The following is a 23,550-nucleotide window of genomic DNA, read 5'->3' on the forward strand; positions in this document are numbered from 1 at the left end:
AAACCAGTGGGAGACTCCAAATTAAAAGTATAATTTAATATGGGGGGGAAAAAAGAGAGAAAAATAAAATACGTGCAATGGTACAAAAGAAAAAAAAAAGAGTCAGAATACAACCTGACACTCTGCTAGTCAGGGTGTAGCAGTCCAGGTGAAGTGGTCTTGTTAAAGAATGATTCTGGTAGCTTTTGTCCTCTGGAATCCAATGGGTAAGGGCTGCTTTGGTGTCCCAAATGTCAGTTTTTCTCTGGGTAGGAAAGGCTTGGCTCCTGCCCTGGCTGGAGCATCTCCCAGTGGGATGATGGAATTTTCTCAGCCATGCCCTGGGACTCAGTGGCCATGAACAGGAGATATCTCCTGGAGGGAGGATGGGCTGTGGGAAGATAAAGATGATTGCCCAGCTGGTTTAAAGATGCCCATGAGCAGATAATGTGTGCCAGGAGATCAGGGGCACTGCCCCAGCTGGGACAGAACACCTGGCCCATTAACAGAAGATATCTCCACAGAGATATTCCACCCTGATCTCAGCAGATGGTAGAATTGATACTTTTGGGCACATCTTTACATTGTAACCCAGGACAACAGCCCAGGGGGGAACTGCTGCTCTTTGGGGTTGGCTGTTCTGCTGTGAGGGGTCGGGAGTTGCTTCCTAAATCATCTCTGCTGGGCTGGTCAAAGGTGTTTCCTTTTAGGGATAAAAATGCTGGAATAATGGCCAGTGGAATTATTCTTCTTTATGAAATAAATGATGGAGTTTTGGTTTCCCAGTGGATTTGTCCACATCACATTGAGGTTTAGGATCTGGAGATGTGGATCACAGTGGTGGTACAGCTTAGGAATTATTCCAGTTCTTCCCTTAGACAGGCAGGATGAGACTTTTCAGGGCCTGGAGGGGCTGCAGGAGAGCTGGAGAGGGACTGGGGACAGGACACAGGAATTGGGAAAGGGGAGATTGGGGTGGGATCTTGGGAAGGAATTCCTGGCTGGGCTGGAATTGCCAGAGAATCCCTGGATTCCTGCAATGTCCAAGGAAAGGTTGGATATTGGGGCTGGGAGCAGCCTGGGACAGTGAAGGTGTCCCTGCCATGGCAGTGGAACTGGATGGTCTCTTCCAACCCAAACCATTCCATAATTCCATGATAAAAGGTGACCTCAAATCACTGAGAGTCCAGAGTGTCATCTTTAGAAATAAATGTCTGAATGTGCCTTTTGCTCTCTGGTGAAGTCATTCAGATTGTTCATTTGAACATTTGCAAGGAATTCAGCTTCATTTTAATTAATTATATTGAGATTTGGGTGTTCAGCTCTCATAGCAATTTAGGAATTTCAGGATGAGACGAAATGGCCATAAATTGTACCAGGAGAAATTTAGGTTGGCTATTAGAAAAAATTTCTTCCCTGAAATGTTGGTCAGGCTGGAAGGAGCTGCCCAGGGCAGGGTGGAGCCCCATGGCTGGGGGAATTTCAAACCCTGTGGATGTGGCATTTGGGGACATGGGTGGCCCTGGCAGTGCTGGGAATGGTTGGATCCCATCCTAGAGATCTTTTCCGACCTAAATGATTCAGTGATTTTAGGAATCAGTAACCACATGAATCCACAGGCACTGGCTTTGGGGAAAGTTTCCCAAAACAATTCTATGAAATGACAGGGAGTCACCAAATGCTCTGTCCTTGTTCCATTGGCTTTTTTGGGGTGATCCATCCCTAACATTTCCCAACCAAAGCAGGGAAGATTAAGGCACCACAATCCCACTGGACATATTTGGGTTAAACCCTTCCAGTATTTGATTTATCAGAGATTTCCTGATAAATATCAATAAATAACTTCTAAGAACATCCAGTTATCTACCTGTAAAACCTGGACAGGAAAACCAGTGTCCAGTGGGGATAAATAATTCCATTAAAAACCACTACAAGATGCTGCAGGAATGTGGGCTGGAATAGCTGCTCTACATCATCCCCTGAAAAAAAAAAAAAAGCCTGAAAAAGCCCTTGTGCTTCCTGACCAAGAAATTATTTCCCATTGCCTGATTTTATTCAGGAAAAAACTTCATCCAGCAAACAGGCTCATCATCATCATTAACAACAGCAGTGAGAAGAGGCTAAACTTTGCCTGAACACCCCCCTAAATCAGGAGCTGCTCATATGCCATTGTCCAAAATATTCCTTTTTCACCCAAAACTTCCCTGCCTGCAGCCAGACAATGGATTTGATTTGTTTGGCTGGAACTCCAGGGTCCTTCCTTCCTTCCTTTGCCATTCCTGGCTTTTGGCACCTGCTGAGGGCTAATTAGGACAATGCTAATTTGGCCATCTCCTGATTGCAGGGAGAGGAGAAAACAGGAAACTCGTTTTGCTGCTGGCAAAGGACTGAAAATAGAAATCCATATTCATTCCTGGGAATGCAGGGGAGAGGAGCAGCTCCTGGTGCTCATCCATGGGGATGTTATGCCCTCTGCAGGGATCTGGGCTCCACACAGCCCTGCCCTTTGCTCCAGGCTTTTCCCTGGGCTGTTGGGATGGAGAAATCCTGGTGTTGGTAAAATTGGTGGAGTCAGGATTATCGACAGCTGCTTAAAAATCAGGATAAACTCCTTGGAGCTGGGAGCCCATCCCATCTGGCAAAGCTGAGGCTCTTGAGATGACAAAGAGTGAGAATTTGGGAAGCCAGAGAGGTGGGGTTTTTTTTGGTAGGATTTGTTCCTTCAGTGGGGGAAGCTCCTCCAGGCAGGATTTTATCCAGAGTTCTCTGCAGAACAGCTCAGGAAGGATGTCAGCACTGGGAAATGCACAGCTGAGATTGTTCATGTCTGAGCTCTGTTTGGCTCGTGTTTTCCAGGGATTCAAACAGGAAAACATCAAATCTAAGTGGGCTGGATGGGATTGGGCATTCCTATGAATAGCAGCTCTGGTGTGTTCATTGATGACGAATTTTGGAAGTTCAGCGTAGGTGAGGTGCCTCCTGCAAATCAAATTTTTGTACAAATTCCAATTCCAGTTTGCCACCCAAACTGTTTACAAATGTCAGCTCTGATTTCTGACTAATTGATGAGGGGCTGGGGCTGAAAATGCAAATAAAATGGGAGATGGAGCCCCCAAACCTCCTGCCGTGCTGGCAGCTCTTCCCAGTCATGTCCAACCCCCATCTCCAGCAGATTTCCAGGAGAGCAGCTCAACTCCAGAGATAAAAACCATTTTATGCTAAAAAACTGAGTCTAAACCCATTTTTGTGGGATTTTTGGAAAGGAGAAACCTGCCCAGTTCACAGTTGCTGCCCTTGACACGAGCCCTTCTTTTCAATCTTCTGCCAACACTCTTCTCTGACAAAATTTGCTGTCTTAAATGCAAAAATTAATCTCTTTCCATGTTCTTTCTACATAAATTTGCCAATATTTGCTCAAATCCATGTTGAAGTTGCACATTTTTATTTTGTTGTCCAGCTCTGTCTTGTCTCTGCATCCCCTTCATCCCCATCTTCCTCCTCACCTTGTTCACTTTTGAACCCCTCTGAAGGTTCTGAGTAAAGGAATCCCTCACCCAAATGAATCTTTTTAGTCTTAAAAAGAGATGAGCATCACCAAAATGTGGTTCAGGGAGTTTAGAAAGGGATTAAATCCTCTGGAGGCAGCTTCTGGTGACCAGCCTCCTTTGGCTGAACTCTCTCAGAAAAATTTGGGGGGGAAAATGGGCCAGGATCACTCAAAATTGTGGGAAAAGGAAAAGGAGAGGAAAAAGGAAGAGAAAAGAGATCCCTCCTGCTTTCCAGCCAGGGAAAATAAATTTAAGCCTCTTTATTATTGACAAAAAGTAGATTAATTCAGCCAAAATGTGACAGCCAAATAGGATTTTTTGATTACCCAGGAAGTGTTTGTACCACTCATTTTGCTGCTTCTTAGTGGCATCTTCCCCTCCTTGCATGAATATTTGGAGTTTAAGTTGCATTTTTTTACTCTTTTTGTGGTCCCCTCAGGCTGTGGGTGCCTCACCCTTGGCAGCACAAGCTCAGCATGGAAACATCACCATGGGAAAAAGGAAAAAAAACACCCAAAAAATCCACCTGGCACAAGGCAGAGGAGCCAAATTAGCCCCTGTGGCTTCCAGATGTTTCACAGCCCCACCAGCTGTGTCCAGGGATATTCCCATATTATTTCCCATATTATTTCCCATATTATTTCCCATATTATTTCATTTCCAATAAGAGCAATGGTTCCTCCTAGTGCAGGATTGGCACACACCAGGATTTTGGCCATGGCATCAAGGCTGTCTCTCCAACATTCCCCCCTCACCAGCAGGCTGGGAATGGGAAGGATTTTGGGAAAGACACATCCAGGACAGCTGTCTCAGACTGATATTCTGTATTTTTGCTGTCTGCTCCACAATAAAATGGGTTTTTTCCCATCATTTTTCCTCCCTCTGTCCTCTGAGGATGGAACAGCTTGGGGGGCAGCTGGAGGTCAGCTCCCTCTGGCAGCAGCTGGAAAAGTTAAAAATTTTTATAAAGGAGTTTGGGATGAGGGGAGTGGGGGTGAAAGGAAGAGTTTTGAGCTGTGCTAGAAGATGTCACACAGTCCTGGGATAATTCAATCAAGGACCCAAATTGGATTGACTCTGAATGAAGGTGCAGAGGGGGAGCACTGGCTGAGAAAATGGGAATAAAATGTGGGAAAAAGGAGCTGGGAAAAGCTGAGTGTCCAACAGAGAACAGAGAGATGAGAGGGTGGATGGAGTCAAACCAACATCAATAAAAATCAGGAGGTGTTTGGAGCCTGGGAGAGAGTGGGGATGGAATTCCAGGGATGCACAAAGTGTGGAGCATGGATTGCTCTGGAGCTGACAGATCTCAGTGGATCCATGGGGCAGAGAGGATTCCCCAATCCCTGGAAATGTCCAAGGCCAGGCTGGATGGGGCTGGGAACACCCTGGGATGGTGGAAAGGGTTGGATCTTTAAATTCCCTTCCAGCCCAAAGCATTCCAGGATTCCATGGGTGCCACCACAAGGTGAGGAAAGCTGGAATTGTGGAAAACTCTGAAAAAGCAAAGATACCAGGCTGAGTTTGCAGCTTGTTGGAGCATCCCAACATCCTCCCCCAGCCCTGATTCCACCAAAAGTTGGGATTTTTGGGAACAGAGGATAATAAGGATCATAAAACAGAGAGGTGGCTCTGTGTAACTCCATCAGGAAACTCCCAAAAATGCCTTGGAGTCTGAAAGGCCACGATAAGGCTGGAAATTATTGGAGAGAGCAAACAGTGGATGTGGAGAGAGCTGAGCTGAGAGGGGAAATAACAGGGAGTAATGGGCTGAAATTGAGGGAAATAAAACACAAGCTCAGTATCAGGAGGTTTTTTATCCAAGAGTTGGATTTGTTCAAGTGTGAAATAGACTCCCAAGGGAAGGAGAGTATTACTGCAGCCGTTTAAATGTGCAGAGGACAAAGCCCTGGCTGATGGATTCCCTGGAACAGTTGTCTTGCCTTGGCACAGCAATGCCCAGATATCATCAAATCCCCTTTTTCCATCTCATATGTCAGAGCTGCTGGTGGAGCTCTTTTATCCCCCTCAGTTTTTACCAGAGTGAAAAATAAAAGACTTTTTAATAAATATTTTTATTTTTTTCCCCTGAATGGAAAACCACCAACTCCCTCCCAGCAGCAGAAGGCCAAACAGGAATGTTGACACCAAGATCTCGTGTGGCTGGAAACAAAACTCAGCCTTTTGTGTGTGACAGATTGAACCTGGGACCTGAAGGGAAGGAGAATTTGTTTGTAAATGCATGTGACAAATCTGTTTTCATGAATCTTGTGCAGTTCCTGAGCTGAGCTTGTTTTCCTGGTGGATGGGGAAAGGGTGGGGAGAGAAATGAGCAGGATGGAGCAGAGCTGGCTCCTGTCTCAGCCCTTTCCACTGATTCATTTTGCAAAATCCAAATGCTCAGGGTGTTGTTGTTTTTATTTCTATTTATTCCCCAAATCTTGGAGGAATGATACCTCATCTCTGCCCCAGCATTCCAGCCTGGATCTGGGAGAGTGGCTGGAATGGCCCTGTGTTCATGTCAGAGGGTGCTGGGGTGTCTCTGTTGGTTCATTCTCTCCATTCCAACCTGGACTGGAGAGCTGGAAGAAAACTCCAGGGAGAGCTCAGAGCCCCTTGCAGGGAGCTGGAGAGGGACTGGGGACAAGGGATGGAGGGACAGGACACAGGGAATTGGGACAGGGGAGATTGGGGCAGGAATTGCTGGGCTGGCATTGCCAGAGAATCCCTGGATCCCTGCAATGCCCCAGCAAGGATTGGAGCAGCCTGGGATGCTGGAGGTGTCCCTGCCATGAGCTTTGAGCTCCTTCCCAGCCAAGGCAGCCCAGGATTCTGGGATTCAGGACACTCAGCATCCATCCAGAGGGGTTTGGATGGACAGTGGGCATGGAAAAGAGAGGAAAAGGGAAGGGAGAGCCTGGATGGTTCCCTGAGATTGCAAGGGAAGGCCCTGGATCCATCAATGCCTTGGAGAGGAGATGGATCCAATGGGAGGTTGTGGAGAGCTGGGAATTGGCAGCCTGGAGAAGGGAAGGATCCAGGGAGAGCTTCCAGCACATTCCAGGGGCTGGAGGGGCTGCAGGAGAGCTGGAGAGGGACTGGGGACAAGGGATGGAGGGACAGGACACAGGGAATTGGGGCAGGAATTGCTGGCTGGGCTGGGATTGCCAGAGAATCCCTGGAATGTCCCAGGCCAGGCTGGACACTGGGCTGGGAGCACCTGGGACAGTGGGAGGTGTCCCTGCCATGGCAGGGGAGGAATGAGAATCCAGGTACAGCATCCCATTTGTCTCCTGAATTTCCCAGTCAGGAATTCAGAGTTATCCTGGCCAAAAGATGAAACACGCTGCAATCCCTGACTCAGTTTCCCACACAGGATTTAGCTGGAATCTCCATCAGGAGACACCAGTGCAGGGTGACCTCCTCCAGCTGGGTGCCAAATTGAATTTCCATGCTTGGAGACAACTTTTAAGGGGAAAAGGGCCACTTTCCTAAATTCTCAAAGTCCATCAGGAGTTGTGTGTTCAGGGGAATTTCCTCCCTGTTGCTGTCCCCTCCAGGTGAGCTCTGTGTGCAATTCCTTTCCTCACTGCTTTGAGTGATGCAGAACTCCATGAACAACCCAGAATTAAGTGAGAAGTGTCCCCCAGAGCAGGATTTGCTCCCCTCTGAGGTGGCTGTTGCACTTTTCCCTGCAGGAGCATCGTGCAGTCGGATGAGAAGCTGGTGATCAGCGCCTCCTGGGCCAAGGATGATGATATCAGCAGGCTCCTGAAATCCCTGCCCAACTGGAGCAACATGGCCCAGCCCAAGCAGCTGAGGCCCAAGAGAGAGGAGGAGGAGGATTTTATAAGGTGAAGTATCGTGGGAAGTTGTGGAAGGGTTTCAAGGAGCAAAAATTTGGAATAAATTTGTGTTTTCGTAGCTGCCGTGTCCCCACATGGGAGGAGAATCATGGAATCATTTGGGAAATGGGAAAGATTTTGGAGATCATGGAGTCCAGCCATTCCCAGCCCTGCCAAGGCCACCACTGACCATGTCCTCAAAAGCCACATCCACATGGCTTTAAATCCCTGCAAGGTTTGGGACTCCACCACAGTCCTGAGCAGCTTTTTTGGGGGAAGAAATCTTCCCCCCATCCAACCTCAGCTTTTCCTGCTGTGATTTCTGCTCACTCTGTTGTTCAAACAAAGCCATTTGGAGAGTTGTCTTTGTGATCCCAGTCAGGAATTGGGGAAGGATTGCTTTGAATCCAGGCAAATCCTTGTCCTGCTGGTTGATGCTGCTCTGATCACCTATGATGAAGAGAACAGAATTTTCTCTTTGTACTGGGCAGCAATTCCCAAAATTAGTGCTGTCAAAAGAATGTTTAATTTGAACCATGACCTGATGGAGTTTCCCCTCCATCCCAACTCCAGGAACTAACACAGGAGAGCAAATGAAAAATTCCAATATTTCCAGCAGGAATGTTTTTGGAGACAATTCTCAGTGCCCAAAGCAGGTTGTGAAAGTTTGGAAGGAGGCAGATTCCCTTTCCCTGCATGCTGGGAATGGCTCAGCTCCTGTGACATTCCAAAGCCTGCACATTCCCATCCCTATTCATCACTTCCTTGATTGGCACTTGGCTGTAAAACCCGAGGAGGAGGAGAAGCTGTTGAAAATAACAAGTTTAATTTGCCCAGATTGTCATTTTCCTCCTTCAGGAATGTCATTCCCTGCAGGGAGGATGCAGCCTGGAGAGGATGGGATTTGGGGGGTCACAGGAGGGTTTGCAGCTTGGGCAGGGATTTAAAACATCCCCAGTGGAGCAGGGAGAGGCTGCAGAGCCCTTGAGGTCTCTGGGCTGTCCCTGAGTTGAATTTCATGGATTCAGTCCTGCTTTCACATTTTTCCTTCATTTCCTCACCTGGGAAGCTCCTCCAGGCTTTTCCTGATCCATCAGGGTGGGATAGCAAAGCTCCAAGGGGCTCTGCTGGCTGAGTGGAAATTCCTGGTCAGGCAAAAACTGATGACTGAGCTCATCCTGATGCTGACAGAGCCAACATTTTCATCCTAATATGCATTTTATTCCATTTATTCCATTCTCCTGGCCATTAACAGAAATATTTTGTGACACTGGATCAGAGGAGCTTTTTCTTTAGGAAAAGCTTATTAAGTCATCCACAGTGAATTTCCTGGGAAAAGCTCCTGTGCTGTGGCTTTTTTCAGCCCAGGCTTTAGGACAAAGATCTTTTCTCAGAATCTGTTTGCACAGAGCATCATCTATTTAAGCCCCAGTTCCTCCCTGTGCTGTGTGAATGCTCCTGCAGCATTAATTTAAATCATAATAATTGGTCTGGGCCAGATTTAGCCATTGATGGCTGAGAAATTTCCTCCAGGATGGGTGGTGGTTGAATAGATCCCTCCTGAAAGCTTCAAAATAAAATTAATTGCTCATCCAATTTTTTGTCATCTTCTTCCCATTCAAGCAGCCTTTTCCCTGCCTTTTCTCCTAATACAAAAGAACTTGATTTCTTCACTGCTACTGCTGCTTCTTTCCCTTGGCACTGCTGATGAATTTGGAATAATTCTGCCTGGACACTGCAGTGGAGCCAGAGGGAAGTGGATGCTGTGGATTCCTGGAAACTGGAGACCTCTGAGATATTTAAAATTTCAATATTTGGTGTTGATGGGCCCTAATGTTTGGCTAGCAGGGCAGGACTGCACATCCCTTCCTGGAAAAGAAGGTTCAAGCCTGATGAAATTTGGGAAAATGTTCATTTTGGACATGGAACTACTCAGCAGCATCCCTTTATGAATATTGGTAAATTAAACAAATCCTGGAAGTTCACCACCAGTTTTTGCCCTGTGGTAGCAAAAGAGATCCATGCACAGCTTTTCTTCTCTCCCCAACTTTGTTCAACTGATAAGAATCCAAATTTAAAAAAAAAAAAAAATTCTCTGCCTGTAGATGTTTTTCAACCTTGACTAGAACTTGCTCTGCCATTTAAACCTTTTACTCACTAAAAGCATTAGAACTCACCCTAAAAATTACTGACTTATTTCTACTTAAATATCTACTTTATGTGTGAGAGGATTAATATACTTCAACCCATCCAAAAGCTTTAATTCAATCCCTGCACTCTGATTTCTCTCTGAAGAATTCAGAGACCCCTGGAGTCACTGACTCCAACATCTCCCCCACCCCTTAGAACCACAAAGATTCCCTTAACAGATTTTATTAATCATCTGCCAAATGCATGGAGAAAACACTATGATTAGCACTAAAAAAAACTCACTGGGACTCCAACAAATATTATGTTTTCTAAATAAGTTGTATCTACTACCAGCTTGCAAAACCAGACTTTCCAAAAGTTCAGATAGATTTTGCAAAATCAGATTTCCTGCCTTTGTTTGATCAATGCTGCCTTATCTATAAAACCCAAACTTCCTGATTTTTGCTGGTTTTATCTGCCAAGACCAGATGGTTATCTATGAGAGTGTCTTATCTCTCAGAGAATTTATGGATGTTTATTTCAACCACCACTGCTTACCTGGCAAAATTATGACAGCAAAAAACCCCCAAAAATTATTGATTACAAGAGACCTGTAAAAGAGATTGTGGGTGTTCCCCAGCGCTGCTTTGCTCTGTCTGTATAAACTAAAAAAATCTAAATTTTGCTGAATATCGAGACTTTTTTGCTTCTCATTGATAACCCTTCCCATTCCAGGGCTGCTTTTGGCAAAGAATCCGAAGTTCTGATTGGGAATTTGGGAGACAAACTGATCCCTCAGCAGGAAATCCTGCGGGATGTCAGCGACCTCAAAGCTTTGGCCAACCTGCAGGAGAGCCTGGAGTGGCTGGCAGGACGCACCAAGGCAGCTTTTTCCAGCCTCTCAGCATCCCAGAGTGAGTCACTGCCACGGGAAAAACCTCTGCCTGGGGGCTGGCACAGCACAAAGGGGGGATTTGGGCAGGAATTAGCACCTTTTGTTGTTTCCAAGGGATGCAGGAATAGGAGCAGTTCATCTCTTGGAGCATCATCGTTCCCAAACTTGGAAAAGTCTTGCAGTTTCCCAGGAGCAGGAACAGTGCCAGGCAGGTTTCACTTGCTGCAAAAGGAAGTTTGAAAATTCCTGGGTTAGAAATTCCATATTTCAAAGATGTGGTTAGAAATTCCAGGAGTGAATGGTTGGGATTTAATGAGGAATATCCTGCTGGGAGTGTCTCCTGAGACACAGCAGAGCCTGGAGATGCCAGAGCTGCTCCTGCTGCCCTGTGGCATCATTTTATTCTCCTGGCATTCAGCTCTCACTCCTTCCCTCAGGAATGGGGGTTTTTGTCAGGCCAGAAAGGGCTGGGGGTGTGATTTGTGTGGTTTCTGTCTCACTGTGCTCAGTGGGACCTGCACATCCACAAAATCCTGGCAGCTCTGCTGCTTCCCATATAAATTTAATTCTTTAATTAAATCTAACACTGCCAATAATTCATGAGGAATCACCTCAGCTCTGTTGCCATCTCATCCCAGCACCAGAGGTTCCCAAAAGTTCTCAAAATCTGCTCCATGTCACCCTGGCAAAGTGGATTTGTCTTGGTTTGAGTTCTTGCCCCTGCCCAGGATTCCCTGGAATTAAATATTTTGTGTTTTACAAATGCTGAACATCCCCTGCTGTCTCAGGGTGTGCAAGGAGATATCTGAGGAGCTGGGAAAAGAAAAACATGGAATAAAAAATCCACAGAGCTCCAGGGGATGCTGGGACTCAGGGGGTGTGGTGAGGATACAGGGAATTTCTGCAATTTGGTTGGAAATTTGGAGCAGAATCCTGGGGGAAGGTGCCCAGCACTGGGAGCAGCTCAGCTCTCCTGGGAGTTGAGAACTGAAAATCAGCTCAGACTTTTTTTTTTTTTTTTTTTTTTTTTTTTTTCTGGGAATTCATTTTCTTCTGGAAATTTGCAAATAAAGTCAGGGTGTTTTATGTCCATGAAGTCATTGTCCCCTGGCAGCAGAGCCTCTCTGGGTGACTGAAATCCTTCCTGTGGCTTCTGACTCTGCTCTAGAGCAGGACTTTAAACTCCTCACTCACCTTTCCATGATCAGCTCCTCTGGATCCAGAAGGACAATTAGGGTTATACACTTTTAAATCAATTAAAACCCAATTTACTCCAGGTAGATTTAATATTCCTGTAACCCAGATTTTGACTTCTCAATACCTGGGTGACAACTGGCTCTGTTCTCACTTTAGAGAAGTCTAAACAAATAACAAAATTAAACAAAACCCAGTGGGAAATGCTATCAAAGTTCAGTAGCCAAATATTTATTTAGTTACTAGGAGAGTTCTTGGGGCTGAGGATTTATGTTCTAACAGTCAAAGATGTTAAAATAAAACATCATTTATAATTTCAGCTCTGGTTGAAACTCAGGTTTTTTAATAAATCAATATTTTCCAGGTATTAAAGGGCACAAGCTTGACTTTCAGGCCTCAGTTCCACACAGTGGTGAATAAACACAAAAGCACAAAGTGTAATATTTCACTTGGCAGCATCCTCCTGACAATAAAAATTCATCTTCCTTTGTAAAAACTTCATCCTGAAATGTCTGTACACAAATGCCAGGAGTGTCTGGAACAAGGGAATTACAGAGGCTGCCCTGACCTCGTGCTTATAAATGAAATTTTCATCCTTTGATTGTTTCTCTTTTCTGCCTGAACAACTTGAGGTTCCACTCAGGGCATCACCCAAGTGTTCAGTGAGTGATCAGGACCTGAATTTTTGGTGCAATACCAGAAAATCCCAGAAAATCCCAACAATTCCAATGATGGTGGCCCTGGGGAAATGCAGCAATTTTCCCAGCAAAGCTCCCTTGGATGCAAACTGGGAATTTATAAGCACAGCTCTGAGGTGGAGCTGGGCAGCTCTGATTTTGGGAAACCTTAAAAAAGAGGAGTGACCTGCTGGTGGTTTTGGGGTGAGGCTCTTCCCAAAGATAAAAATTCAATAATCTTGGGCTGTGGATGTGCCACAATTATCCCTCATTTACACCCAGCCATGCTAATGGGGAGTTTATCACTGGGCAGCTCTGCTCTGTTCATTATTTAGTGTTTGCTGAGCTGATGGCTCTTCCATGGCTCTGCCCTTATCTGCTCCCCCTCAGAATTGGATTTTGTATTTCCAGAACCAGCCAGATATGACAAAGTCATTCCCTTCTGCTCTTGTCTTTTAAAGGAATACAATCTCCTTTTTAACAATAACCATTTAGGGATTAAGGTTGCAGGGAGAAAGTGAATTTGCTGAGGAAGTTGAGTCGATTTTAAAGAGGTTTTAGAGGAAAATGGAAATCCCTGCTCATGTTCTGTGCTTTTCCAGCTGCAGACAGAACACAACCCCATCCCTCTCCTTTGAGGAGCTTCAGCCTTCTCAGATTCCTTGAGTATTTTAGAGAAGGAATTATTATTACAAGCCATTAAGGAGCTGGGACAATCTTTTTAAAGATTTTTAACATTTTTAAGACCATTGCTTGCTGTGTGTAGGGAGAAGGATGAAAGATGAGTTGCAGTTTAAATCCAGCTGCTCTGGCATCTCCTGACTTCAGGTTGTTGTGATCACCAGGGAATGACTGACAGACTTAAACTCTGAGTTTGGAATTGTTTTGTCATGGAATCAAATTATTTGGGTGGGAAGGGACCTTAAAGCTCATCCAGTTCCAATCCCATGGCAGGGACACCTTCCCTGTCCCAGGGTGATCCAAACCCCAATGTCCAACCTTGGACATTCCAGGGATTCTCTGGCAATTCCAGCCCAGCCAGCAATTCCTGCCCCAATTCCCTGTGTCCTGTCCCTCCATCCCTTGTCCCCAGTCCCTCTCCAGCTCTCCTGCAGCCCCTCCAGCCCCTGGAATGTGCTGGAAGCTCTCCCTGGATCCTTCCCTTCTCCAGGCTGCCAATTCCCAGCTCTCCACAAACTCCCATTGGATCCATCTCCTCTCCAAGGCATTGATGGATCCAGGGCCTTCCCTTGCAATCTCAGGGAACCATCCAGGCTCTCCCTTCCCTTTTCCTCTCTTTTCCATGCCCACTGTCCATCCAAACCCCTCTGGATGGATGCTGAGTGTCCTGAATCCTGGGCAGCCTATGGAGAACACTGGGAATAATCTCTGAGCTGGGGATGGACAAAAAGATTTGTTGACCTGAGCCATGGCCAAGCAGATAAAATGTCCAAAAAGAGCTTTTCCTTTTTTTTTTTTTTTTTCTCTGTTTCTCTTCAGAACCAACAAGATCTGAGTGACTTTGTCCATCACCAGCAGCTCCCACTGAGCAAATAATTTAATTCCTGCACCCAGGTCCATCCTTGGGGCACACAAAGGAGGTTCAGGGCAGCTGGCCAGGATTTCTGCTCTTCCAGAAGAGCCCCAACTGCTCAGGCAGTGGGAAAGAAGAAATATTGGAAAATAAGGTCATTTATGAAGCTTATATAAAAAGCTGTCATTTAGATTAAGTCATATTGAAGCAGCAGATATTCACCAAATAATCAAAGCACTCAAGATTTACCTTGTTAATTTAATGGCAGATGGTTTGCATTGGGTGGAAAAGTGCAGCTTTTTCTGGCTTAGACAGAAATTGACTTTTGTTGGAATAACAAAGCCACAGCATTCACCAAGTCCTTCCCTTGCCCTAGAGCAGGCCTGAGTTGATCATCTCTAATCTGGCTTTTAAATAAGCTTCTCTATTAATATATCTTTTAAAAAAAAGATCAATTCCCCATGAGCAATCAATACAGCAAGATGTGCTGCAAGTTCAGTGACAAAAAAAAAAAAAAAATCAGCTGCAGCTCGAGAGAAATAGAGCCCATTGAAGAGCTGAATCCAGTTCATTAGGGGGTTAAACACAAAGCCCTGCCTGAGCTCAGCACTGCTGGGTGACCTGGATGAAAAATAAAAAGCAGCAATTTCCCCTCCACACCCAGCCTGATCTTCATTTGTGCTGAATCCCCTCTCACCACTCTGGAGGAGCCTAAAAGTGACTTTAAATGAAGCTGCCAGTGGCAGGAAGGGGCTGCAGTGTCCACTCTGAAACCATCACTGCTGGAGTGGGGCAGGATGCTCCTCTTAGAGCCATCCCAGCAAAGCAGAGGCTGATGATCCTCTGGGAAAAGGAAAAGTGGCCCAGGATGGTCCTGATGCTCTAATGGCCCTCAGTGAGCTTTGAAAAGCATTTTTAGATCTGTGGCTGGAAAAGGAGATGCAAGTGCTCAGTGTTCTCATTAATAAAGGCAGGCAGTGGCAGAGAAATGAAGGGGTTTAGGAAGAAGCTGCAGCAAAACTCAATTTTTTCTCCTGTTTGTGAGTAAAGTTGTAGCTCACCCAAACTGGGACTGTGGGGGAAGTTCTGCCCATCTGCAGAGGAAAAGCTGAAATTACAAAATTTGGGGTGAACAGGAGAAAAAGTATCTGCAGTTGATATGGGATAAAGCAGTGAAAAGGCTGAATGGGATCAAAAATTGTTCCTGAAGAGATTTTCTCTTTTGGGAGAAGGCAATGACAGCACAGGAGGTCCCTCCTCAGGCTGGTTTTTCCAGTTAGAACTGGAAATGCATTGAAATGCTGTTATTTCTCACCACAGAAAAGGTGAACACACCCACTGAGAAAATAAAGATTTCTCCACCTGAAGGGGGTGAGGGAAGAGCAGCTACTGAGCTGTGACAGCCATGGGCACACTGAACAAATGGAAAAAGTTTAATTCCAATGAACCTTCTGGAAGAGAAAGACAATCCTGGTTTAGCTGAGCTGAGCTCAGGGGCTGGAGGGGCTGCAGGAGAGGGACTGGGGACAAGGGATGGAGGACAGGACCCAGGGAATTGGGGAAGGGGAGATTGGGGCAGGAATTGCTGGCTGGGCTGGCATTGCCAGAGAATCCCTGGATCCTGCAATGCCCCAGCAAGGATTGGAGCAGCCTGGGATGCTGGAGGTGTCCCTGCCATGAGCTTTGAGCTCCTTCCCAGCCAAGGCAGCCCAGGATTCTGGGATTCAGGACACTCAGCATCCATCCAGAGGGGTTTGGATGGACAGTGGGCATGGAAAAGAGAGGAAAAGGGAAGGGAGAGCCTGGATGGTTCCCTGAGATTGCAAGGGAAGGCCCTGGATCCATCAATGCCTTGGAGAGGAGATGGATCCAATGGGAGGTTGTGGAGAGCTGGGAATTGGCAGCCTGGAGAAGGGAAGGATCCAGGGAGAGCTTCCAGCACATTCCAGGGGCTGGAGGGGCTGCAGGAGAGCTGGAGAGGGACTGGGGACAAGGGATGGAGGGACAGGACCCAGGGAATTGGGGAAGGGGAGATTGGGGCAGGAATTGCTGGCTGGGCTGGGATTGCCAGAGAATCCCTGGAATGTCCAAGGTTGGACATTGGGTTTGGATCACCCTGGGACAGTGAAGGTGTCCCTGCCCATGGGACTGCAACTGGATGGGATTTAAGGTCCCTTCCCACCCAAATCACCCCAGGATTCTACAACCAAGGGCTGAGCAGAGAAATTCAGGAAGGGAACAAGAGCCCAGCTGGGTCTCTCCTGGCTGAGTTGACTTTTGGAGGATTAAAACCATGGAAAAATTCAGATAACCAAGTTAAAACACCTTCAAGACCAGCAGGGAGCTGCTGATTTCACAGAGATAAAACACCTGCTTTGATTTCACTGAGCACCAGGAGATTATTTTGGTTTATTTCAGAATTTTGGCACGAAGATTTCATACCTCAAAAATGGCTCTGCTTTGCTGCCACTCAGGGATTGAAACCACAGAATCACCAGTCACCTAAAATCTCCTGTTTTCCCACCAAAATTATTTTCTTGGTGCTTTTTTTTCCCCTTTGGAATGTCTGCAGTGAAGCTTTTCCCATGGATTGCAGCCTTCCCATAATAAATAATAAAATAAATAAATAAAATATTTAATGGGATGAGGAAACCAGACGTGGCTTCCCCTCCCTGGCTCATTTATGGGATTGTTGTGGGGACAGCAATGGGAATTTGTGCCGGGATCGGTGCCCTGGGGTCAGCACTGAACTCATCATCATCACCATAATTACTCTCATTCCATCTTTCCTTCCTCCCACCCACCGGCCCTAAATTCAGGGGATTGTCATGTAAATAATCCCTAATTAACAAAACTTTCAACCCGTTTTTCCAGCCGGGATCCCGCGTGTGAAATGACAGGAAATCGGGTTTTTTTATGGGAATGGTTCCAAGGAACCTGCTGGCCACTCCACTGGGTTCATCCCATTAAAATCCTTTTTTTTTCTCTTCTGGAGAAAATGATTCCCCGACGGTGAAGATGGAGAGCAGAAAGGTGACACCTCACCCTGCTCTGGAAGGGGGGAAATAATTAGGGAAATTACAGGATGGGGACTCAAAATCACAGCCACAACCTTGATCCATCAGTATTTCAATTCCTCTGGGATTTGGGGAAATAACTCCTAAATAATCTGGAATTGAGGAGAAATCAGGTTGTGTTATCATTCTGCTGCTTGTCCCTTTTTCTTTCCCATTCTTCACCCCAAATTTAAAAATTCTTCATCATTCCCATGGATGTTCCCATTCCCACCTTCCTCTGGATTCCTCTGGACAAAATTCATTCATTCTTTGTCTTCCAGACCTCTGGGCTGCTCTTCTTCCTTTGCAAACCAATATCTGTTAAAAACAAACAACCCTCAAAAAACTCCAAAAAAACCACTTTTATCTATAATTGTAAAAAAATGATTGCTAAGGATCTGTTTCACTCGATTTATTTTGGTTATACTTTTACTCCTGAGCATCAAAACACTGATTAATTCAGGAATTTTATTCCTTTCTCTTGCACTAAGTCCAACAGAGTGGGAAATTTAAGGTTCTTTTGCAAATCCATTGCCCAGGGAAATCCTGCAGGGAGGTTTTTAGGGCATTTTTTTGGGGAAGGTGCAGTTCAGGATCCTGGAGGACTCTGAGGAAAAAGGGAGTGACTTTTTGGTTTGCTGTAAATTGATGGAAGTGTCTCCACTGACCTGTGATTTTCCCTGTTTTTAAAGAAAATTTGGTGAAAAAATTGGTGAAAAAAAAAAATTAGTGAAAAACACCTGATATTTAGAGGTTTTTTAAAATCAAATAATTGGGTTTTGGGTGTTTTTTCCAGACTGCTAAAAGAAAAATATGGCTCAACCAAAACCTTGCAGGGTTTGTAGGATGGAGCTCAAACCTCCCCACATCGTTTTTATGTTGTACCTCTATTTTATTTAACAGATCTCTCTTCCACCTCAGTAATCCTGTTTAATTTTGGGGGGGTTTTGGGGTTTTTTTTGTTTGTTTTTTTTTTTTTTTGGTTTTTTTTCTTTTGTTTTGGTTTGTTTGTTTTGGTTTTGGTTTATTTGTTTGTTAGGTTGTTGTTTGTTTGGAGGGGTTTTGTGGGTTTTTTGTGTGGTTTTTTGTTTGGTTTTTTGGGGGGTTTTTTATTTGTTCGTTTTGTTGTTGTTTTTTTTTCCCCAAGGCTGCATCTTTGCAGAAAACAAAAACAAAACAAAGCAAAATAAAAAAAACAAAAACAAAAAAAAAAACAAAACCCAACAACAAAAAAAACAACGCAAATAAAAACCCACAAAAAAAAAAAAAAAAACCCAAAAAAAAAACAAAAAAAAAAAAAAAAACAAAAAACGAAACAAAAAAACCCAAAAAACAAACCCACTTTTTGGACTAGTTATTGCCTTTAGAAAAGTGCTAATTTTCGGGCTAAATTTATGCAGGAGCTCCGCAGGCAGCGCTAACGAGACAATTCATTAAGTGCCGAGTGTACACACGCCGTAAAAAAATAAATAAATAAATAAAAAACAACATTAATTCCCCAAATGAAAAACTAATGGAGTGTTTAGGCTGCTCTTTATCTCCTGTGACAGTCTGGGCTCTGCTCATCAGCAATGTTTACCCAGCTGATGGGGGCTGCAGCTTTTCCCTGCCACCAAAAAGGTTGGGATGCTTTTTTCCACCTTTATCCCTTCTCCTGAACTTAGATTTTAAATACACAAAAACCCTGGGAGGAAGTTCTCAGTGCCAACCTCATATTTTTGTTTTCTTCCTTTTATTTTTCTTTTTTTTTTTTTAATATATATTTTTTATTATTTTTTCCTTTCAGTTTTTCTCTGTGTCCCCATCAGAACCTCGGGATTTGCAAAGGGAAATCCCTTCTTAACATTCCTCAAACACAGCCCTGATTTTTCTCTTGGACTTTAAAATTCCCTTCCAAATTTCTTGGTTCCATTTCATAATCTTGGAATTCTTAGGAGAAATTATTCCTTTGACTGTTTTATTTCCTTACCACCCTAAAAGGTTGGGATGCTTTTTTTCCAGCTTTATCCCTTCTCCTGAACTTGGGTTTTAAATACACAAAAGCCCTGGGAAGAAATTCTCAGTGCCAACATTTCATTTTTATCTTCTTGTTCTCATTTTCTTCTTTTTTTTCTTTTTTTTTTCCTTTCAGTTTTTCTCTGTGTCCCCATCAGAACCTTGAGATTTGCAAAGGAAAATCCCTTCTTAATTTTCCTCTGAGCAAACTGGACTGATGCCTTTAAAATTCCCTTCCAAATTTCTTGGTTCCATTCCATGATCTTGGAACTCTTGGGAGAAATTATTCCTTTGACTGTTTTATTTCCCTGCCACCCTAAAAGGTTGGGATGCTTTTTTTCCACCTTTATCCCTTCTCCTGAACTTGGGTTTTAAATACACAAAAACCCTGGGAGGAAGTTCTCAGTGCCAACATTTCATTTTTGTTTTCTTCCTTTCATTTTTTGTTATTTTTGCTTTTGCTTTCCTTTCAGTTTTTCTCTGTGTCCCCATCAGAATCAAAATCCAAAATAAAAATCCCCTGAGAAGCTGGAATTCCCAAATGGACCAATTAAGAGAAGGCAGTGTCTGATCTGTACCTGGAGTCACTTTTTGGGGACATTCCTGTCCCCTCACCAGCAGCTCAGCTGAGTGACACAGAGGTGGCTTTTAAACACTGAAATATTAAAAAATTACTATTTTTTTTCATGCTTTTTGGGTGTAGAAGTCAGAGGTTTCCTGGTACAAATCCCACTGAAATAAATCCTTGATGTTGGATCCCTTTCTAAATAATCACATCTCTAATTCTGCTCCCCTTCACCCAAAGCTTTTTCCTTTAAATATCAGAAATTCTCCTTTTTGAAGGTGTTTTAGTGGTGATTTTGTGTCCTTGTGGCATCATCTCATGGTGCTGAAAGCTCTGGGAATGGGAGACAGGGAGAACTGAGTCAGCTGGGATGGCACTGATGGATAAAATCACATTTTCCAGGTTTTACCTGCTGGGAACTCAAGCACTGAAAGAAAAAGTGGTGCCAGGAAAATCTGCAGAGAGAGGAGTTAACCACGACTCTCTAAAGGGTTAATCCCATGACTAATTCCCTTTTCCCTGTGGTTTGTTTTGGGTTTTTTGTTGTGTTTTTGGTTTTTGGGGTTTTTTTCATTACCTTTTCTGGAGAATAAGAAATTCCAATTTAAGGAGCTGTGAACTGGCCCTTAAATTCAGCAGGAGTTTCTTGCTGCATCTCTCTCTCCCAAAAAAAAAAAGAAAAATTTCCCCCCAGCAGAGCTGTAAAATATCTCTGTGAGCCTTTCCTTTCCCCCACAGAGCAAATTAAGGAATGCTGTGCAATTCGTGAGCACAATTTTAGGGGTTCCTTCCTCAGGTTCAGGGTGCAGAGTTTGTCTCCTTGATTTGATTTTGCTCCTTGTGCTGTTAACCCAGTGGTCACTGCTCACACCTGAGTGGGTTTTTATTTAATATTCCAAATTTCTGGCAACCTAAACCCATCAATTAACAATTTACCTGTCAGGAGGCACCATGGAACTGCAGAGTGACTGAAATTGTGGGTGGCAAGGCTTGGGCTGAGTTTATTTTCTCTCAGCTTTGCTGAAATCAAACATTTCTTTCCATCAGAGAGAGGAGAAATCCCAAACAAAGCTTTGATCCAGCAGCATGGAAAATTCAAAAATTCACCTCCAAATTCATCTGTGGAGGTTCCAGGATGATAAAAGCCAGTGGAGTGGCCAGGTGGGCTCATGTTCATCTGGGTTAGGAAGGAGGAAGAAGAATTAGGAAGGAGGAAAGAATTAAGAGAGAGGAAGAAGAATTGGATGGCTGCTCTGTTTTTCCAGCATTCCAGATTTTTTTTCCCCATTTTCCCAGCATTTCAGCAGTCTGAGATCCTTCCCTTTTTCAGAGCCTTTGCCCAAAAACTGCCCAACTCCACAGCCAGCTCCAAATAGTATTTTCTTTTACTCAAAGCCCTTTAATAATTTAGGCTCTGATTATTTTTTGCTGCTCCAGCTCATTTGTTTGCTTCGTGCTGCCAAGGATGATGGAGTAAAACTTCCTGGAGTGAGACTTAAAGGAATGGGATTTTCTCATCTGGATGTCCAGGGAAGAAAGGAAAATTGATGGGCTCTGAAAGCAAAAACACACAGGAGAAATTCAGATTTATTCCCTCCCCCCCCCCCCAAAAAAAAACCCACCTGAGCCTCGGGGGTCCTGAACACCCAGAGGGATTTCAGAGCTTTAAACAGGGAGCAGATTGTGCCTGTCTCCCTCCTCCCCTTATCTCCCTGACAAATATAATTACAGCTTCACTTGGAGTGCTGCAGATGATTTGTGGAGAGGAGGGGAATGGTGTGAGCATCTCCCTGCAGCAGGAGGAGCTGACTCCTGCTTTTTTGGGGTGATGGCTCCATCCATCTCCTGCACTTCCAGCCTGGAGTGGAGAGAGAGCTGGCTCTGCTAAAGAGAGATGATTCCTGCTCCAAGTGCATCTGCAGGAGGATAAAAACTTCTCAAAATGTAGGATTTGGGGCTTAAAAAAAAGATTTTTCGTACATGGTAAAGGTGAGGTTTTCTGCTTTGTCCTGTCACCAGGTAATTATGCCCAGACCCTGAGCTGTGACACCCTGCAGTGTCACTGGGAGGACAAACAGCTGTCCCCAAGTGTCTCCTGAGAGTCCTGGGATAATCTGGAATTGGAGGTTGTGTGGATAAACCCCTCAGCCCCTCGCTGATAATTTGATTTTTTTTGTGGGACGGAGCTCAGTGAGCAGGGAGGAGTCTCAGGGAGGGGGATCCTCCATTCCCACCTACCCCAGCTGCACTGTCACCCCCTTTTCCCTCTTTTCCCTCTTTATTCCTCTTCCCCTCTCCAGGCCAATTCATTATTTCCAGCAGTATTTGCCAGGCTGGGAATTTCTCAGTTTTCTTTGGTTCAAAAAATTACTTCATGAATTTTGCTGTGACATCAGGAGTTGCTGAGAGTGATTAATTCATGGAGTTAATTCCTTGTTCATTCAACTCTGCTTGAATTTGTTTTTCACAAAAAAAAAAATTGGTGTTTTTATCTCCTTACTTTGTTGGTTTTTTTTTTTTTCATCTGTGTGTTTGATTTAAAGCTGATTATTTTTAGTGTTTAACCCAAAGCTCCTCTCCTAAAGCAGGGCTGTGGCTGTACCAAAATCACATTTCCTTAAATCAGCATCACTCAAAATGGGAACTGGTTGTCAGCATCTCCTTGGGAATGCACAAATCCTTCCTGTGCAGGGTTGTGCTGGATCTGGGAAGGGTCTGGAGCAGCTGAGGGAGATGGGAGAGGGGCTCAGCCTGGAGAAAATGATTCCATGGTTCAACAAAGGGATGGAGAACTCCATGAGGGACAGGATAATGGTGCCACGTAAAGAAACAAATATAAAACGTCAGTGAATAAGGTTCAAAAAATTCAATCCCAAATTTTAGTTCCCTGTTACAGAAGTGTTTTGAAGGAGGCAGCAAGGGTGGAAATCTTTCCAAGGGATGAAGTTCTGGAGTTGGAACTGCACTCATGGTTGGGATAAAATTCCAGAAGGTTTTTCAAGGAGATCTCAGAGGGAAGGAAACAATCCATGAGAGGCTCATGGGTGTTGTCTGTGGTTTAAATTCCTTTTACTGCTCCAAGAGATGAAGTTTTGGAGTTGGAGTTGCACTCATAGTGGGATAAAATCCCAGGAGCTTTTTCAAGATCTCAGTGGGAAGGAAACAATCCACGTGCAGCTCATGGGTGTTTCCTGTGTTTTAATTCTTTTTACTGCTCCAAGGGATGAAGTTCTGGAGTTAGAGCTGCCCTCATGGTTGAGATAAAATTCCAGAAGGTTTTTCAAGATCTCAGAGGGAAGGAAACAATCCATGAGCAGTTCATGGGTGTTGCCTGTGGTTTAAATTCTTTTCACTCTCCAGGAGCTGTGGTTAAGGAACAAAACCAAAGGAAGGCTCCTCTGAAGGTTTGGGGACTCCCCTGAGGTCCATTGTGGTGACCAAAAAGGATCCTCTCACCTGTGGGTGCTGTGCCTTGGCTTCCAGCAGAGCAAGACAAACACTCCTGGACTCTGCAGCCACAGGAATTCTCACCCCAGAGCAATCCCTCCCCAGGAAAATGTGTCCTGGTGGTTGATGAAACCCCTCAGATCCACCTGGGAGTCAAATCCACTGCAGGAGCACTTTGCTCCTTGATCCACTCCTGAGTTAGAACACCCAGATGGGATGGGGGCACACAGGAGGCTGTGGATGGGATGGAGAATGTCCCAAATATAACTCTTCTCTCTTTGCAGCCATGTCCCCAGGCCAGGACAGCCTGGAGCAGCTCCCTGCATCTGAGCAGATCCTGCAGAGCCTCAGTGAGCTGGCCAGGTCCTTCCAGGAGATGGCTGATCGCTGCCTGCTGGTGCTGCACTTGGAAGTCAGGTAAAAACCTGGAATTTGGGGGTGCTGGGGGGATCTTAGGGGGCTGCAGGTGAAGATCATGTCCAGAGGAGACAAATTAACTTGTCCATGACAGCACCAGAAATGCCAGATCACCAAATCGTTGGTGGCCAAATGTGGGGTGGAGGCAGGGCACCAAAAGTGGATTTTCCTAGGGAGGTTTGTATCTTAACTGAAGGAGAATTTTGGAAGAAATTCCTTCATGTGGGTGTGGTCAGGCCCTACCAGGGGTTGCCCAGAGCAGCTGTGG

General features: G+C 44.9%; 1 protein-coding gene across 1 annotated transcript in view; it reads left to right on the top strand.

Annotated features, from left to right (window-relative positions):
• EXOC4 (exocyst complex component 4) overlaps positions 1–23,550 on the top strand; it is a 287,466-nt gene that overhangs the window by 237,543 nt on the left and 26,373 nt on the right. Inside the window, exons 13-15 of the mRNA XM_079303974.1 lie at positions 7,226–7,381; positions 10,238–10,416; positions 23,150–23,282. Of these exons, the coding sequence (XP_079160100.1) occupies positions 7,226–7,381; positions 10,238–10,416; positions 23,150–23,282 (468 nt within the window). The remainder of the gene's footprint in view (positions 1–7,225; positions 7,382–10,237; positions 10,417–23,149; positions 23,283–23,550) is intronic.

Source organism: Erithacus rubecula, assembly GCF_903797595.1.
Source record: "Erithacus rubecula genome assembly, chromosome: 4".
NCBI classification, from domain to species: domain Eukaryota; kingdom Metazoa; phylum Chordata; class Aves; order Passeriformes; family Muscicapidae; genus Erithacus; species Erithacus rubecula.